This window comes from Salvelinus fontinalis, chromosome 9 (assembly GCF_029448725.1).
Source record: "Salvelinus fontinalis isolate EN_2023a chromosome 9, ASM2944872v1, whole genome shotgun sequence".
Classification (NCBI taxonomy): Eukaryota; Metazoa; Chordata; class Actinopteri; order Salmoniformes; family Salmonidae; genus Salvelinus; species Salvelinus fontinalis.
In genome coordinates this window covers 50,547,906-50,566,864 of record NC_074673.1, presented here as the reverse complement: position 1 = coordinate 50,566,864, position 18,959 = coordinate 50,547,906, and the positions used below count along the sequence as shown (strand labels likewise).

Here is an 18,959-nt window from a genome sequence, read left to right as displayed (position 1 = left end):
ATTTGCAGCTCTGAATAACACGGATGCTGTTGCAATGTCAATGTTCAGCATTGGGAACAAGACAAATTGTTCCCCTAGTTTTCTAGCACATATGTTACAATGTCAAACAGCCTGGCTGGCAGATCTGAAGTCAGTCGTAAGACACAGTGCTCTTGTTAGAACATCTAGTATCAAAACATGTTATCACTTCTTTACCAGTCTTTAATGAGCAAGTATTAATGATTGTAGTAGTTGTGCAACATTGTGAATGCTACTCAGATTTATGACCTTAAACTGTGTATTGGCTCCACATTATCAGAGTTTGTTCACACTAATCAGTGATTTACAGTAATTCAATCAAATGCATAGAAAACCAATCAACGCTAACTCCCTTTGGCCATAAGTCTTGGTATAGCACAGTGCAGTGTTAAGAGGATCGGTATTGTCACATGACCCCAAACCCTACCAAGCTGATCACGATCAAGCACTGAGAGCTTGGTTACTATGGCGCCCATCCACTGTAATAAGTCACTCAAAGCATTGCTTTCATGATGGGATGAAATCACGCACACGCAGACACACACACACACACTTTAAACAGTTACAGGTTGCAATGTGGTCAAGTTCAACACAATTCTATAAGCCTATGGGTCAACAACACACGGGCACGTAACAGGTTTATAATATTAATGACGAATGAGAGAGGAAATGCATTAAACACATGGTTCCTTTAATAAAATCTTTACGAGAATGCTGGTGGGTTGAAATGATATTGCTGCTTGATACATACAGTACATCATGGAGCACAGAGCACAGTAGTTTAGCATGAGTTATTATTAGTACGACTTAGTTTGACCCGTGTCTTATTAGAACTTCAGCATACAAACCCCTAAGAAGTCTTTTCAGTCCAACATGGTTGTTGTGCTGCATTCAAGTCCATTCAAGTCGTCATCTATCACTACATGGTTACACTTTGGGTGTAGACTACCACAAATGGATGGATTACACTACCGTAGCAGTATAGCATATAACCGTGCTCCTCCATATCCCGATACAGAGGGAAGACGAGGAAGTAGTAGTATCGGACACAGAGTATAGGACATGCTGTAGTCTAGGTGTAACAGGCCTAGGTGTCAGGTTGGGGGCTATTAAGTAGAAGGAGTTCCATTGCATATAGTTGCATTGGGATTAGAGATATAGGTATGCACTAGAACATTCTAAATGTGCATTCCTACCGGAGTGTAACGTTCTTGGAACATTTGGTGCCATTTTAAATTCGACATCTCAAACAGAGTTGGACTAAATCTGGACATTACCTATGGTTCTGATGGGGATGACACAGAGGTTGGTAGGAAGAGGTATATCTGGGTTGGGAGTTGGGGGATTAGTCTACTTCCTGACCGGCAGAGGGATCTTGATGTCCTGACCCTTCTCCAGCTTCTTCTCACATTCGATCAGGTAGTTGACGCCGTCTACCACCGTCTGCACTAGCTGGACCTGATCACAGAGAGAAAGTCAGTGGGCGCATTCTTTCTTTCACTCACAGACCTTGCCCTTGCATTCCTCACCGATTGGTTCTGGAGAGCTGCAGTGTGTACGCCCCCCCCCCCCCCCCCCCCCGTACCTGGTTCAAATAATCAACCGCATCGTGATTGGTGTGTGTGTGCGTCTAAATGCAGTGTTAGCGGAGGATCTACAGGTAAGTGCCAAAATGAAAGGAAACACCGACATAAAGTGTCTTAATAGGGCGTTTGGGCCACCACGAGCCGCCAGAACAGCTTCAATGCGCCTTGGCATAGATTGTACAAGTGTCTGGTACTCCGCACACATTGTGGCTCTCCAGGACCCACACCAGCAACACACAATACAGAATAGTCCCATTGTCGTCTTTTATCTATGTCACCATCTCGCATGCAGACACAGGCATGACAGCATGACTGGGTACACAAGGGTGTACACAACACACAGAGGCAAGACGGTCTCTCTCCTCAAGACACTGTTCAATCCTTCCAGTACAACCCATGGCCGCATCTCAGTAGTCTAAAATGGCTTCCTCGCTTGTGTCCTCTCATTTACTATACAGAGCTGTAAAGAAAATGCATTTGGTACTCTTCACCCGTATTGTTTTGACCTACCTTCTCAGATTCTGAATAACAGCTTTTGACTTGCCTTCTTAAGCCCTTGCCTCCTAAGGAGCTGAGGCTATTGATGAATGTCCGCCATCTCAGTCGGTTCCTGGCAAGTTTTTCCAGGTCGTACCTTAGTTGTAATATTCTCATTTGGGATAATAACTTATTGCATTGCCTTGTATTGTAGGCGCAGGTAAAGGAGAAGAGTGGAGAGTACGCCATTTTAGACTATTTGAGATGCACCCCGTGGCTGTGTGTGTGAAGGTCCCCAGTACAGATCTAGGATCAGCTTCCCCTTCCCAATCCAAACGGACTCAAGATCAGTGTCTAAGAGAAACTTCACCCTACACTATGTATTCCTTATTACCTCTGACTGTCCCAGTCTGTCCAGGTTGGAGATGTCAAAGGTGCTGCCCACGGCTGCGGTGTCCACTCCTCCGGTACCTCTCTTCTGCAGACGCAGGTTGTCCAGAATCTTTGCGAAGCGGGGGTCCTGCAGTGGGGTTACAGACACAAACTTTTACAGATGCACCATTGAGAGCATCCTGTCGGACTGTATCACCGCCTGGTATGGAAACTGCACCGCCCGCAACGGCAGGGCTCTCCAGAGGGTGGTGCGGTCTGCCCAACGCACCACCGGGGGCACACTGTCTTCCCTCCAGGACACCTACAGCACCTGATGTCACAGGAAGGCGAAAAAGATCACCAAGGACATCAACCAGCCGAGCCACGGCCTGTTCACCCCGCTATCATCCAGAAGGCGAGGTCAGTACAGGTGCATCAAAACTGGGACCAAGAGTCTGAAAAACAGCTTCTATCTCAAGGCCATCAGACTGTTAAATAGCCCTCACTAGCCGGCCTCCACCCAGTAGCCTGCCCTGAACGTAAGTCACTAGCCGGCTACCACCCGGTTATTCAACGCTGCACCTTAGAGGCTGCTGCCCTATGTACATAGACATGGAATCACTGGTCACTTAATGTAACACTAGTCACTTTAATAATGTTTACATACGGTGTTCTACTGTATTTTAGTCAATACCACTCCGACATTGCTCATCCTAATATTATATATCTCTTAATTCCTTATTATTTATTTTTTTACTTAGATTTGTGTTAGATATAACTGCACTGTTGGAGCTAGGAACACAATAATTTCGCTACACCCCCAATAACATCTGCTAAATATGTGTCACGTTTCTGACCTTATTTCCTTTGTTTAGTCTTTATTTAGTTGGTCAGGACGTGAGCTGGGTGGGTATTATCTATGTTGTCTGTTTCTATGTGGGGTTTCTTGTTTGGCCTGATATGGTTCTCAATCAGAGGCAGGTGTTAGTCATTGTCTCTGATTGGGAACCATATTTAGGTAGCCTGTTTTTGTAGTGTTTTGTGGGTGATTGTTCCTGTTCGTGTGTTCATCTGGTCTCTAGTTCGGGACTGTAGCGTCTTCGGTTCTTTCTGTAAGTTTGTTGTTTTTGTTCGTTGTTTAAGTAGCCTATTAAAATATGGATTATCATCACGCTGCAGTTTGGTCCTCCTCTCTTTCACCCGAAGACAGCCGTTACAATATGTGTATGCGACCAAAACAATTTTTATTTGATTTGATTTTAATGGGGCACAAAACGTAGGAAATTAAGAGATAATATCTGAACTTGTCCAACAGGAAACACTCATTTCCGATGTAAAAACGTTTTGCTAGGGCGTGCCCTCACAAGCACTGCCCTGGTTAGCGAGCGGAGAGGAATTTACAGAAGACAGATGGGCCTCGCATGACTGGAAAGTGGGTATCTTGTTGGTCGCTGGTGTGAGGGTAAACAGGTCTGTGTGTTTGTGAGTGTGTGAATCTGTATAGGGACAAGCCAAACATCTATTATCTTAGTAAGACGTCTTATTAAGAAAAAATATCTTGAAACAAGATTAATTATCTTACCCCACATGTGTCAAGCTTTTTTAGGTCAAAATAAGCAACATTATCTGCTGATGTAGTCAGATAATGTATCTTGGTAAGAAAAAAAATGAATTTTAAATGTATTATCACTCAAAACAAGATTTATATTTTTTTAGGTAAAACTGTTTTTGCCGTGTATATTTGTTGAGGCTCTGAGTAGATATTGCAGTGTGTGTGTTACCTTGCTGAGCTTGGGCAGGTTGACGTGTACTCCAGCGCGGAGCCCAGTGCCCAGGTTGGAGGGGCAAGTGAGGATGTAGCCCAGTCTCTCATTCCACATGAACTCCCAGCCTTTCTCCTGGATCAGCCTCTCCACCTGACCAAACATTACATGAGAACTTGAGATTAGATAAAAACTAGATTGTCATTATATTTCCCCTTGAAATGTGTCTTGCACACATAGACTGTCGATCAACAGCCATACAGTGATCGGGTGGGTGTGTGTACCTTTGTCTTGTCCAGACATCTTAAAAGAAAACAGGTTATTGTACGCTACCATGTTTTATTGTGGGTCCTTCACATGGACTGTCAACTGTGGGACCTTTATATATATGGTATGTACTTCAGGAAAGTATTCAGATCCCTTGACTTTTTCCACATGTTGTTACATTACAGCCTTAATCTAAAATGGATTAAAACAAATTATAATCCTCAATCTACACACAATACTCCATAATGACAAAGCAAAAATATTTTTTTAGACATTTTTGCAGACGTATAAAAAATGTTAGTATTTTTATATATACACACACATATATAGACAATTTGCTATAAGACACGAAATTGACGTCAGGTGCATCCTGTTTCCATTGATCATCCTTGAGATGTTTCTACAACTTGTTTGGAGTCCACCTGTGGTAAATTGAGTTACACATGGAGTAAACAATAGACAAGTCAATAATATGGTAGAAAGAGAATCTATATACAATGTGTGCAAAAGGCATGAGGTAGGCAATAAATCGAATAATTACAATTTAGCAGATTAACACTGGAGTGATAAATCATCAGATGATCATGTGCAAGAAGAGATACTGGTGTGCAGAAAAGTAAAATAAATAAAAGCAGTATGGGGGTGAGGTAGGTAAATTGGGTGGGTAGTTTACAGATGGACTATGTACAGCTGCAGCGATCGGTTAGCTGCTCGGATAGCAGATTTTTAAAGTTGTTGAGGGAGATAAAAGTCTCCAACTTCAGAGATTTTTGCAGTTCGTTCCAGTCGCAGGCAGCAGAGAACTGGAAGGAAAGGCGTCCAAATGAGGTTTTGGCTTTAGGGATGATCAGTGAGATACACCTGCTGGAGCGCGTGCTACGGGTGGGTGTAGCCATCGTGACCAGTGAACTGAGATAATGCGGCACTTTGCCTAGCATAGCCTTGTAGATGACCTGGAGCCAGTGGGTCTGACGACGAACATGTAGCGAGGGCCAGCCGACTAGGGCATACAGGTCGCAGTGGTGGGTCGTATAAGGTGCTTTAGTAACAAAACGGATGGCACTGTGATAAACTGCATCCAGTTTGCTGAGTAGAGTATTGGAGGCTATTTTGTAGATGACATCGCCGAAGTCGAGGATCGGTAGGATAGTCAGTTTTACTAGGGTAAGTTTGGCGGCGTGAGTGAAGGAGGCTTTGTTCCGGAATAGAAAGCCGACTCTAGATTTGATTTTGGATTGGAGATGTTTGATATGAGTCTGGAAGGAGAGTTTGCAGTCTAGCCAGACACCTAGGTACTTATAGATGTCCACATATTCTAGGTCGGAACCGTCCAGGGTGGTGATGCTAGTCGGGCGTGCGGGTGCAGGCATCGAACGGTTGAAAAGCATGCATTTGGTTTTACTAGCGTTTAAGAGCAGTTGGAGGCCACGGAAGGAGTGTTGTATGGCATTGAAGCTCGTTTGGAGGTTAGATAGCACAGTGTCCAGGGAAGGGCCGGAAGTATACAGAATGGTGTCGTCTGCGTAGAGGTGGATCAGGGAATCGCCCGCAGCAAGAGCAACATCATTGATGTATACAGAGAAAAGAGTCGGCCCGAGAATTGAACCCTGTGGTACCCCCATAGAGACTGCCAGAGGACCGGACAACATGCCCTCCGATTTGACACACTGAACTCTGTCTGCAAAGTAGTTGGTGAACCAGGCAAGGCAGTCATTAGAAAAACCGAGGCTATTGAGTCTGCCGATAAGAATATGGTGATTGACAGAGTCGAAAGCCTTGGCCAGGTCGATGAAGACGGCTGCACAGTAATGTCTTTTATCGATGGCGGTTATGATATCGTTTAGTACCTTGAGCGTGGCTGAGGTGCACCCGTGACCGGCTCGGAAACCGGATTGCACAGCGGAGAAGGTACGGTGGGATTCGAGATGGTCAGTGATCTGTTTGTTGACTTGGCTTTCGAAGACCTTAGCTAGGCAGGGCAGGATGGATATAGGTCTGTAACAGTTTGGGTCCAGGGTGTCTCCCCCTTTGAAGAGGGGGATGACAGCGGCAGCTTTCCAATCCTTGGGGATCTCAGATGATACGAAGGAGAGGTTGAACAGGCTGGTAATAGGGGGTGCGACAATGGCAGCGGACAGTTTCAGAAATAGGGGTCCCAGATTGTCAAGCCCAGCTGATTTGTATGGGTCCAGGTTTTCCAGCTCTTTCAGAACATCTGCTATCTGGATATGGGTAAAGGAGAAGCTGGGGAGGCTTGGGCGAGTAGCAGCGGGGGGGGCGGGGCTGTTGGCCAAGGTTGGAGTCGCCAGGTGGAAGGCATGGCCAGCCATTGAGAAATGTTTGTTGAAGTTTTCGATTATCACGGACTTATCAGTGGTGACCGTGTTATCTAGCCTCAGTGCAGTGGGCAGCTGGGAGGAGGTGCTCTTGTTTTCCATGGACTTTACAGTATCCCAGAACTTTTTGGAGTTAGAGCTACAGGATGCAAATTTCTGCTTGAAAAAGCTGGCCTTTGCTTTCCTGACTGACTGCGTGTATTGGTTCCTGACTTCCCTGAACAGTTGCATATCACGGGGGCTCTTCGATGCTATTGCAGTTCGCCACAGGATGTTTTTGTGCTGGTCGAGGGCAGTCAGGTCTGGAGTGAACCAAGGGCTATATCTGTTCTTGGTTCTGCATTTTTTGAACGGGGCATGCTTGTCTAATATGGTGAGGAAATAACTTTTAAAGAATGACCAGGCATCCTCAACTGACGGGATGAGGTCAATATCCTTCCAGGGTACCCGGGCCAGGTCGATTAGAAAGGCCTGCTCGCAGAAGTGTTTCAGGGAGCGTTTGACAGTGATGAGGGGTGGTCGTTTGACCGTGGACCCGTGGCGGATACAGGCAATGAGGCAGTGATCGCTGAGATCTTGATTGAAGACAGCAGAGGTGTATTTGGAGGGCAAGTTGGTCAGGATAATGTCTATTAGGGTGCCCATGTTTACGGATTTAGGGTTGTACCTGGTGGGTTCCTTGATGATTTGTGTGAGATTGAGGGCATCAAGCTTAGATTGTAGGACTGCCGGGGTGTTAAGCATATCCCAGTTTAGGTCACCTAACAGAACAAACTCTGAAGCTAGATGGGGAGCGATCAATTCACAGATGGTGTCCAGGGCACAGCTGGGAGCTGAGGGGGGTTGGTAGCAGGCGGCAACAGTGAGAGACTTATTTCTGGAGAGATTAATTTTTAAAATTAGAAGTTCGAACTGTTTGGGCATAGACTTGGAAAGTATGACAGAACTTTGCAGGCTATCTCTGCAGTAGATTGCAAGTTGTTCAATCAATTGAATTTACCACAGGTGGACACCAATCAAGTTGTAGAAACATCTCAAGGATGATCAATGGAAACAGGAGGCACCTGAGCTGAATTTAGAGTCTCGTAACAAAGGATCTGAATAGTTATGCAAATAAGGTATTTCTGTTTTATATTTGTCATAAATCTGCAAACATTTCTAAAAACCTGTTTTTACTTCGTCATTATCGGGTAATGTGCAGATTGATGAGGATTTTTTTTAATTGAATTCATTGGGGTCTGAATACTTTCCGAATGCACTGTAGTAATACGCCAGCAGCATACCACCCTGCATACCACTACTGGCTTGCTTCTGAAGCTAAGCAGGGTTGGTCCTGGTCAGTCCCTGGATGGGAGACCAGATGCTGCTGGAAGTGGTGTTGGAGGGCCAGTAGGAGGCACTCTTTCCTCTGGTCTAAAAAATATCCCAATGCCCCAGAGCAGTGATTGGGGACACTGCCCTGTGTAGGGTGCTGTCTTTCGGATGGGACGTTAAACGGGTGTCCTGACTCTCTGAGGTCATTAAAGATCCCATGGCACTTATCGTAAGAGTAGGGGTGTTAACCCCGGTGTCCTGGCTAAATTTCCAATCTGGCCCTCAAACCATCATGGTCACCTAATAATCCCCAGTTTACAATTGGCTCATTCATCCCCCTCCTCTCCCCTGTAACTATTCCCCAGGTCGTTGCTGCAAATGAGAACGTGTTCTCAGTCAACTTACCTGGTAAAATAACGGTAAAATAAAAAATAAAAAAATACCTGTGTGTAGTGTAGTCATTGCTACTGTTTGGCCATTACTACTGTTCAATAACAGTCCTTGCTTTAACAATTTGGCGTCTCCTGCATCTAATGAGGAACGTGGAACAATTAGATAAATAACTCAAGTGTGTGTGTGCACCTCTTTCAGGCCTGTGCAGAAGCGGTCAAACACTCTCTTCATGTTGCCTCCCTTCTCCATAGAGATGACCCTGGTGTGATCCTCTTCATTGATCCAGATGAGGAAGGTCTTCGTGTTGTTGTGCCTGGGTTTTGGTACAAATGAGTGGATGGTTTAAAAATCACAAAACACTCTCTTAAATCAATACTTCAATTTATATTGAAATCAACAGATCCCACCGCTGCCACCAGTGTACGTAGACAATTTTTGGAGGAGCTGACCTCAACCATTGATATCGATGCGTTTCCTTAACGTTGGTAAAAAATAAATACAGTGCTCGGAGCCCTCGTCATAATGGATTGAGTTAGACAACATCAATATATGACTAAGAGATCATTTTCCTATTCTCCATTGCACCAGCTAGAGTTAATGTCCCGGGTTCCATTTACCATACATGTACCTACTTTATAACTTCATGCACAAAACATTGAGGTGATGGTCGCCGTATACAGTACTGCCATATACGCAATAATCTCATAGCAATGCATTGTTATGCATACAGTAATGCCATACAATTAATAATCTCATTGTAATGCACTGTAATGAATTGCATTCAGTAAAAACGGACTTCCTAAAAACAATTAGAGAAAGTAATGGATAGGTCTGGAGCCAGGAGAGCGGAGGGCAGGATGAAAGGAGGAGAGCTGTCAAACGGAGAGAGAGAGGGTGAATTATAAAGGAGAGGAGAAGAGTTTGGTATGATGTAGGCACAGAGGGGGGAGGGGTAAGAGGAAAGCTGGTGATCGATGCTGGAGCAGCACCAGGCTATTTCTGGGCACCAGGCTATTTCTGGGCACCAGGCTGAAACTCAATGCGGAGAGGGCATTGTCTGCAGGGCCATAGCCAGGTTCTGAGTTTTAGCGAGGTCTTGAGGGTGGTGAGAGGGGGTTAACTTTCTTAGAAACGTAAAGAAAGTTGAAGCTCATTTACTGCGTTTCTATACAATTTACAAACTCTAAAACGTCATTTGGAGAACAGCAAAAACAAGCACAAATGACCCCAGCTATTATCACATTGGTTGCTGTACTTCATTCACCTCAGTCAATCTACAAACACATAGCCAATTGACTTTTCCCACATTTTGTTATGTTGTAGCCTGAGTTTAAAAAATAATTTGTCACTGGCCTTTAAAAAATACCCCATAATGTCAAAGTGGAGTTATGTTTTTAGAAATGTGTACAAATTAATTCAAAAATAAAGATGAAATGTCTTGAGTCAATAAGTACTCAACCCCTTTGTTATGGCAAGCCTAAATTAGTTCAGGAATACAAATGTGCTTAACAAGTCACATAATTAGTTGCATGGATTATGTGTGCAATAATAGTGTTTAACATGATTTTTGAATGACCATCTCATCTCTTTACGCCACACGTACAATTATCTGCAAGGTCCTTCAGTCGGGCAGGTAGCTTAACGGTTAGTGCGTTGGGCCAGTAACCGAAAGGTTGCTGGATCGAATCCTGAGCTGACAAGGTAAAAAAAAAAATCTGTTCTGCACCTGAACAAGGCAGTTAACCTGAACAAGGCCGTCATTGTAAATAAGAATTTGTTCCTAACTGACTTGCCTAGATAAATAAAGGTTCAATAAAAAAATACATTTAAAAAAAAAGCTGTGAATTTCAAACAGATTCAACCATAAAGACCAGGGAGGTTTTGCAAAGAAGTGCAGACCTTTGAGCATGGTGAAGTTATTAACACTCCGGATGGTATATCAATACATCCAGTCACTACAAAGATAATGGCGTCCTTCCTAATTAAGTTGCTGGAGAGGCCAATGGTGACTTAGCCATTAAACTCTGTAACTGTTTAAGATAGGAGAAAACTGAGAATGTGTCAATGACATTGTAGCTACTCCACAATAGAATACTAACCTAATTGACAGAGTGAAAAGAAGGTAGCCTGTACAGAATAAAAATATTACAAAACATGCATCCTGGTTGCAACAAGGCACTAAAGTAATACTGCTAAAAAATGTGGCTGTAACGACTCCTACCGAAGGTGGCTCCCCTTCCTGTTCGGGTGGCGCTCGGCGGTCGTCGTCACCGGCCTACTAGCTGCTACTGACTTTTCCTCCCCCTCCTTTTTTGTTTAGTGGTTACACCTGTTTGTGGTTAGGGTGATTAGTGGGGCTTTATTACCCAGCAGCCCGGCCTGCTGGGTGTACGGGATTGTTTTGTGTACAGGTTGTACATGCTTGTGTGTCACGGTTCGTGTACGTTGCCTCATGGTATTTCGTGTGCTCGTTTATGTGGTGGAGCATTCATTTTAGAGTGGCGTCGTGTTCACCTGTTTGTGGTATTAAATTAGAACGCTACTCTGAACTCTGTCTCCTGCGTCTGACTCCTTCCTCCACTACACCCCGGGCATTACAGAGGCAAAGAAATTAACGTTGTGTTCTGAATACAACGTGTTATGTTTGGTGCAAATCCAATACAACACATTACTGAGTACTTCTCTCCATATTTTCAAGCACAGTGGTGGCTGCATCATGTTATGGGTATGCTTGTAATCGTTAAGGACTGGGGAGTTTCAGGATAAAAAATGATGGACCAGACACTGGGAGATCAATTGATCTTTTAGCAGGACAATAACATAAAACACAAGGCCAAATCTACACTGGAGTTGCTTACCAAAAAGATGTCACTTAAATCTACTTGAAAATCTATGGCAGGGCCTCCCGGGTGGCGCAGTGGTCTAGGGCACTGCATCGCAGTGCTAACTGCGCCACCAGAGTCTCTGGGTTCGCGCCCAGGCTCTGTCGCAGCCGGCCGCGACCGGGAGGTCCGTGGGGCGACGCACAATTGGCATAGCGTCGTCCGGGGTAGGGAGGGTTTGGCCGGTAGGGATATCCTTGTCTCATCGCGCTCCAGCGACTCCTGTGGCGGGCCGGGCGCAGTGCGCGCCAGCCAAGGGGGGCCAGGTACACGGTGTTTCCTCCGACACATTGGTGCGGCTGGCTTCCGGGTTGGAGGCGCGCTGTGTTAAAGAAGCAGTACGGCTGGTTGGGTTGTGCTTCGGAGGACGCATGGCTTTCAACCTTCGTCTCTCCCGAGCCCGTACGGGAGTTGTAGCGATGAGACAAGGTACTAATTACTAGCGATTGGATACCACGAAAATTGGGGAGAAAATGGGATAAAATTTATAAAAAATGAAAAAAAAGAAGAAAAAAAATCTATGGCAAGACCTGAAAAGACTTACCCAGAAAGACTCACAGCTGTAGTCGCTGACAAAGGTGCTTCTACAAAGTATTGACTCAGCGGTGTGAATACTTATGTAAATGAGATATTTCTGTATTTCATTTTCAATAAATTTGCCAACATTTCTAAAAACATGTTTTCACTTTCATTATGGGGGATTATGTGTAGATGGGTGAGATTTATTATTTAATTAATACATTTTGAATTCAGGCTGTAAAACAACAAAATGTGAAATAAGTCAAGAGCTGTGAATAGTTTCTGAAGGCCCTGTATATAATTAGCCGCTGCGGATTAACTCACATTAACACAGCACCGGGATTAAAAACTATAATTGACAGAGCGATCCATTGGCAGAAAGTATTTTATTAACAAAAGGTAAACAAATACATTTGCTTTACAGATGCTATTTTTTGTTGTTGCAGTTTTACAGCTAATTTCCTGCAATTCTACACATTTTGCCATGCCTTATGCCACGTTAATATGATACCTGAGCAAGAGTGACTAGCTAAAGCAATGGGGGCCCCCTGGAGGTCAGGGCCCCTGGACATGTGCCCTGCGTGCCCGGTCAGTAATTCGGCCATGATAACTCGAAATGTAGATAGCTGGCTAGACTAACTAGACTCATTTGCCAATTTAAAACATTTAAACTGACATGGGCTAATTGAGTGACTTTCTATAGCTAGGTTTCCATCCAATTGGCAACAGATTTGAATGTGAATATTCTCAAATTCGATATTAAAAACAATAAGCGTGTTTTCCCCTCCAAAGATGTTTCCATCAAATTGGCTTGTTGCAGATAAAAGGCTATGTGTGATGAGGTAGTGCACATAAAATACCTTTGGCATTTTCAACTGTACTGATGGTTTAGCTCATCATTTTTTTGCCTTATATAGCAAGTGTGCCCACCCTGGTATTGGCAAATGCGCACACCGCTACCTGCACACTTTTGGCTAGAGTGCACCTGTAGCCTACCAGATGAGATTATTATTATGGACAAAAGAGCAAGATTACTTTTATTTGTCAAACAGCAGTCAAGCATCGATCATCATGTCACCAGAATAAGACCCCCCTATTTATTGGAAAGGAGCATCAAGATCACCATGCCCTTTCACCACCCTGTGACGTTCATCATCATTTATTGAATCTATTGCCTAATAAACTGCATTCTTTCCCAATAAATCAGTGGGAGGACCACACAACATGTCATCGTGTGACTTCAACTTCAATAGGATGGTTATTATATAAATATTTGCGCATAAGAGTGTTTCCACTGACATTTCTCGCATAATTAATTTTAGTGATACACAAAAATCCCACATTGTCTAACGTATTTTGTTTTGTAGACATTTGGAAAATTTACCGAAAAATTTCCTGCAGGCCTGTCATGAAATTGTACTTTATCGCATAAAAAGGTTGGATGGAAACCTGGTTAGTGAGTGACATATAACACGAGAAAAATAGTCCAAATTAAATCAGGAAATCTGTTATCAATTTAGCTGTTTTTGCCCAGGAGGTCTGTCATGTAATTTTACATCTAACTAAGATGTTAGATGTTTGGTGCAGTATTTCTAAAGTGAACAAAATGTACATAAAAACTAGTCTTCTCTCGTTGAATGACAACAAACACGTAATTAAAGAATCCCTACTGTTAACCAATCACAGACGAAAGGGTGTAGACTTCATCTACTGAACTGCGACTACCCTCAAGAAAAAAGATGTGCTCGAACAACAAAAAATTAAATAAAAAAAAGCACCAAAACCAACACAAATTTCACAACATTTTGTCAGAATATATGCGCGAACAGTATCAACTGGGAAGCATACGGTAAGCTATACTAGTACGTTGGCCCTAGAGCAAATTAAGGTTAAGTGCCTTGCTCAAGGACACATCGACAGATTTTTCACCTTGTCGGCTCGGTATTCGAACCAGCGGCCTTTCGGTTACCCGACCAACACTAACTGCTAGACTACATGCCACTAATGCACGTTTAAGCCTCAATCTAGAGGAGCTACAAGCTAGTGGGCATTATTTTGCTAGAAGAGTCATGATGATTTGTAGTATGAACTGTATGCAAATAACTGTGAAACAATCAAAATCACCTCTCACTGTTATGACTGTTAATGACCACTAAGGGTCCGTATCTATAACTAACAGGTGCTTACCAGATACCGCGTGCGTCTGGCCAATCACGAGCCATCCCCGAACAGGTCAGCAGAGGAGACACGGGTTTGTCAAACAGGAAGTGGTCCTGTGTTAACATAGTAGAGACAGGAAATGCGGTCTTAATGAAAGTGGAGCAATATCAATGTCCTCCCCAAAAATCCTTGCTATTATTTCCCTTTTCTCACTCTCCTTTATGCCCTTACAACACTTAAAATGGGCCTCTTGACTCACGTCGATGAGCTGCTGCTGCTCCTGGTCTGTCATGTGTGTGAGGCTGTAGTAGGTTCCTGCCAGGTCCCCCTTCAGGCCAGCCAGGGCGTCAACCACCACCCTCTCCACCTCGCGGCGTTCCGCCCGGGTACACGCCGGGGGCAGGCTCAGCCCCCTGATGCTACGGCCAGTCCTGACCCGTGACGACAGCACGTAGCGCTCGTCAAAGTTGCCAGACGTGAGCTGCAAATGGAGAGAAATAGAAGAAAAAATTACTGGCGTATCGTAAACAGTATCACAACACCAACATTGATGGAGGAAATTTGTGAATGATCTATGATCCCCAAAGAGCAAAAGGGTTTAAGCAAAAGGGTGTATGCCATATAATTCATTGTAGCTTATAATATATTCACGTAACATAACATTCCAGTATGCGCAATGGATGTACTGCATAATTATATAATATTAGCTAGTATAACTGATTAGTGTAGTGCATTGACTGTATATGAATGGACAAAGCCAACGTCACACCACTCATTGCTATGTGACGACTCGATGGCGCATTTGAAGCTCAGGAAGACTGTTTTATCTTAGTAAGAGGTCTCATTGGGTGGGATTCTCAAGACATAACATTTGCAGCTTGAGCTACTTCAGGAAGTGATGTTACAAGCTGCGACCAGGGGAGTACGACTGCCCCGTCTCATGGAGCATCTCAAGTTGAAGGCCGACCGGGGTACTGCAGGCTGCAACTAAGCTATCCTTAACTTATTCTGTGTGTGATTTTAAAATAATTGGTTCAAGGACATACATCTGGTGTAATAGAAGCAATTATTGATACCATGATTGTCTTCGAATTTGTTCTTTATTTGCATGAAGATTGACCACAAAGATGGCCATTTTCCCATTGACCATAATAGGGGACCCTGCTTTGTTAAAACAACAGCCTCGGTCGGTCTTGAACCTCATGGCTTCAATGAAAGGGGGCAGTCGTTCTCCCCTGATGTAGTGTCCAGTGAGTGAATCTGTCCACCTTCTAAACATTAGATAACTTCATTGTCACATCTAGGCAGCGTCCCAAATGGCATCCTACTCCCTATGAAGTGCACTACTTTTGACCAGGGCCAGCACCCTATTCCCTATGGGGTCTGGTCAAAGGTAGAGCACGATCAAAGGAGTAGGGCGCCATTTGGGACGCAAACCCTATACTGTTGTTTTCAGGGAAGTTGCATCTCTGTACCTTGCTGGAGTCCAAGTCGGTGGGATGGGTCATAATCTGAGGGTCGTAGCCATTGTGCCGCTCCTTGATGACTGGGTCAAGGAGGTCTGCAAACACCTGAAACCCCCACATCCACATCAGAAGTCTGACCATATAACATCATCATATAGCCTACAATAGTTGTCACACCTAAGCTGAAAGGATGGGAGTTCTTCAAATGATCATTGTCACTTTATAAACTACTAGACAGGCTTACAGTATAGTATTGTAATGCAGTTTAGTTAAGCAATAAGGCCCGGGGGGTGTGGTATATGGGCAATGTCCACTCACTGGGCGGGGCACTAATGCAGACCACAGTCAGTCACATGAGACAGAGCATCATCTGCATACGAGTGAGGAAATAATAATGATATCACTTTCTATTTTGAGAACCTTTCAAGTTCATAGCAAGCAATGAGATTGCAATAGAATGTGGTCCATGAACCATTGCGCACGCTACTGATCATTGTACATGCCAAAAGTGTTAAATAGGCCACAGGGTAGTCATTCATTCTCAATGTCTCTGAGATAAATGTAGTCCATTGACTAAATTGGCTATTTATGGCTAAAGCGATTGCTTTTCTTTGTCGTTAAATATCACAGCTTGACCTTCAACCATACATTTAGGGGGCGTCTGAAAATGTTAATTGCTGTCAAATCCTTTCTTCCTCCTCGTGCTCATTTCCCCAAATCCTCACCTTCCTCTCAAAGCTCATTGGAGGATGAGGTCCAAAGGAGGGACTTCGGATCCTCTCCTCCTACTCTTTGAGAGAACAAACACAGCCTATGGCTTCACTACACTGACCTTGAACTACTGCCTCCAACTAATTCCCCTTGCTCTGACCTCGTATGACTCCTCGTCCCCTGCCACCATGCCCACAGTCTTGATGAAGGGGTGCCCGGGGTTGTCCACGCCAGTCTGGATGGCCTGGTCCAGGGAGTACCCGTTGGGTGTGGTCTTGTCCACCAGCTTGGCATAGATGGCTGGGGTCAGGTGGCTGGCCATGCAGTTGTTGTGCTTGCGTAGGTCCGGGTACTCCGCACTGTCAGGACACAGTCAGTCACTCACCAAAAAATGCCTATATCATTGTAACTGAGAAACAACCACATGGACAGTTTAAAATTCTAAATGAAATTGGAAATGTGCACATGACTAATTAGCGTTCATTATTATGACGCTCCTGAGAATTATAACCTAAGACTCACTGCAAGTCAACACCTACACAGATTTCCATCTATGGCTCTGATTGTCAAGAGGTAGCTATAATTATAGGTTGGTTACCTGTGATTTTATTTGGCATAGCCTACCACTAGGCTTTTGGCATGAACTGCATGCATGCGCTATGTACACACCTGGCACAGAGCGCTGTCATCACCAACAACATAACAGTGTATAGTAGCCAAACATGATACAATCTGGTCACACCAGAAGTTGAGTATTCTTTGGAAATGGAATATCCAGTCATTCTTAATACACATGATGCAATCAGATTTTCCAGTTGAGCATTTTGCCTACAGCACACCTCCACTCGGTGTTGGGTGTGCAGTAGATTCTGCCTATTATTAGGCCTATAAAGTCACAAAAACAGAGTTTTCCCAGACCCCATGCAGGTCATATAAGGTCAAATTTAGACAATTCCACCATGGTTCTGGAAAAAAACTGTCTCATCAACAATTAGAACATATCAATGTGGCCTAGTATTTGTTAGCAAAACATTCCCTCGTGGAACCATGTAGCATTCAGAGAATGATTTTGAAAATATGCATATTTAATTCTTTATATCTATATTAATTATTCATCATTAGGCATAAAGAACATGTGGTGCAATATAAGTTAAATATATCTCGAAAATAAACAGGCCTGGGTCGGTTATAATTTTCACAAATAGGTTAGTTTATGATCGAAAGACTCGAAATACCACATTCGTCTCCCAGTTGCTGGCATTGCTTTGATAGTAAAATTATTTAATCGAGGTCAGCATATTATCCACGTATTAAACTACTCTATCTAAATCCTTAATGACAATATGACAATACACTCTCGCACCTGACATGGCTAAACTGAAAATGTCCATATATATCAGTAAAGGGCGTCGTGGCTTACCTGGCGGGGTACACTCTCCGTGCTTGCGCTCCGGCGGTGACATGTTCACGATTGAGCAGAAAACCCGCTGTCAAAGACCCGGCTCCAATTAATGACAGAATCCCCACATTTCGTTTGGAGGACAACACTCTGGCGAAGTTGTTTGCCATTGTTTTATTTCCACAGTTCAAGAGGTAGGAAAGGATGAAAGGGAGCCTTGCTGATGCTAAGCGTCTAAAAGGAAGGGATGAAATCAGAGAGAATGGATGAGTGAGACTGGAATAGAGGAGACTGCGTGGTGTGAATGCTAAGGGGTCCAAGAGAATACAGCAATAGACGAAGCAGTCTACACTACACTAAAGCAGCTGTAGGCTACGCTGTAGTCTGTCTGTATTTCCCCCTCCCATAGGTCTACACACTGGACACATAATGACTTAATTTATTTGTGGCTATACCGTGAAAGCAGGGTGCAAAGGACGTCTGTGGATTTCTGAATATACTTACGGACAAACGTCCCACAACTACAAGTAACCATGCAATGCGTCATGGATGGGTGTAGTAGGCTATAGCAAGCGCTATAGTTGAATCATTAATGTGAAATTCGAGCAAATCGATAACTCTTGACATTTCCTTAATTGGATTATCAATCAATGTATTGGGGTTTGGGTTTGCGTAATTACCGACCAGTCGGTAATGTATTGCAGGAACGAAGAGTTTAGAAAGAGGCTGACTTTGACCAGGGATTAAGGACAAGTATAGTGACTAAATAACTTGCTTTTGAGAGACACAACTTTTAAAGATGCGTAGAAAAGCACACAGCCCTATTCAGCTACAGCCTAATTCAACTGAATATATAGGCTATGAAAGGGAAAGGGAATATTATTACAATACTGTATTGCCTTAATTAAGAGATACTTTTATGGTATTTAAACAGGCTCTATTGAGTGGAAATCCCTCTTAAAATGATCTGCATGGGTAGCTACTTTATGCCATCATGTGGAATAAAACAAGCATTTCTGTAGAAAACCAAATGCATTATTCTGAGGCGAGACTTGTAGGACGGGCTATTTAGTAGGGGATAATTCAGTGATCCAGACATGAAATGAGGAAATAGCAAGCTTACTTGGGTTATCTGTTCAAAGTTCACAGGAGTAAATTATGCAAGAGGTGTTTTATATACAGGCCTTTGGCAATTCCATTGCAAGATAGATGATTGCATAACATGATTTTGCAATATAAATGAGCTAGTATTAAAAGATTAAATTTATATGCTACATGACCAAAAGTATGTGGACA

The 18,959-nt window shown here is 43.6% G+C and overlaps 1 protein-coding gene across 1 annotated transcript; it reads right to left on the bottom strand.

Moving 5' to 3' along the window:
* Window positions 1-688: 688 nt before the first annotated feature.
* LOC129862795 (creatine kinase U-type, mitochondrial-like) lies at window positions 689-18,025 on the bottom strand. Its single transcript, XM_055934772.1, has 9 exons — window positions 17,685-18,025; window positions 16,425-16,623; window positions 15,563-15,658; window positions 14,347-14,568; window positions 14,115-14,200; window positions 8,716-8,839; window positions 4,235-4,369; window positions 2,476-2,601; window positions 689-1,476 (listed from the first exon to the last, which is right to left on the bottom strand). Exons 1-9 carry the CDS (start codon window positions 17,831-17,833, stop codon window positions 1,369-1,371), a joined length of 1,245 nt encoding a protein of 414 aa, XP_055790747.1. The 5' UTR covers window positions 17,834-18,025; the 3' UTR covers window positions 689-1,368.
* Window positions 18,026-18,959: the final 934 nt, after the last annotated feature.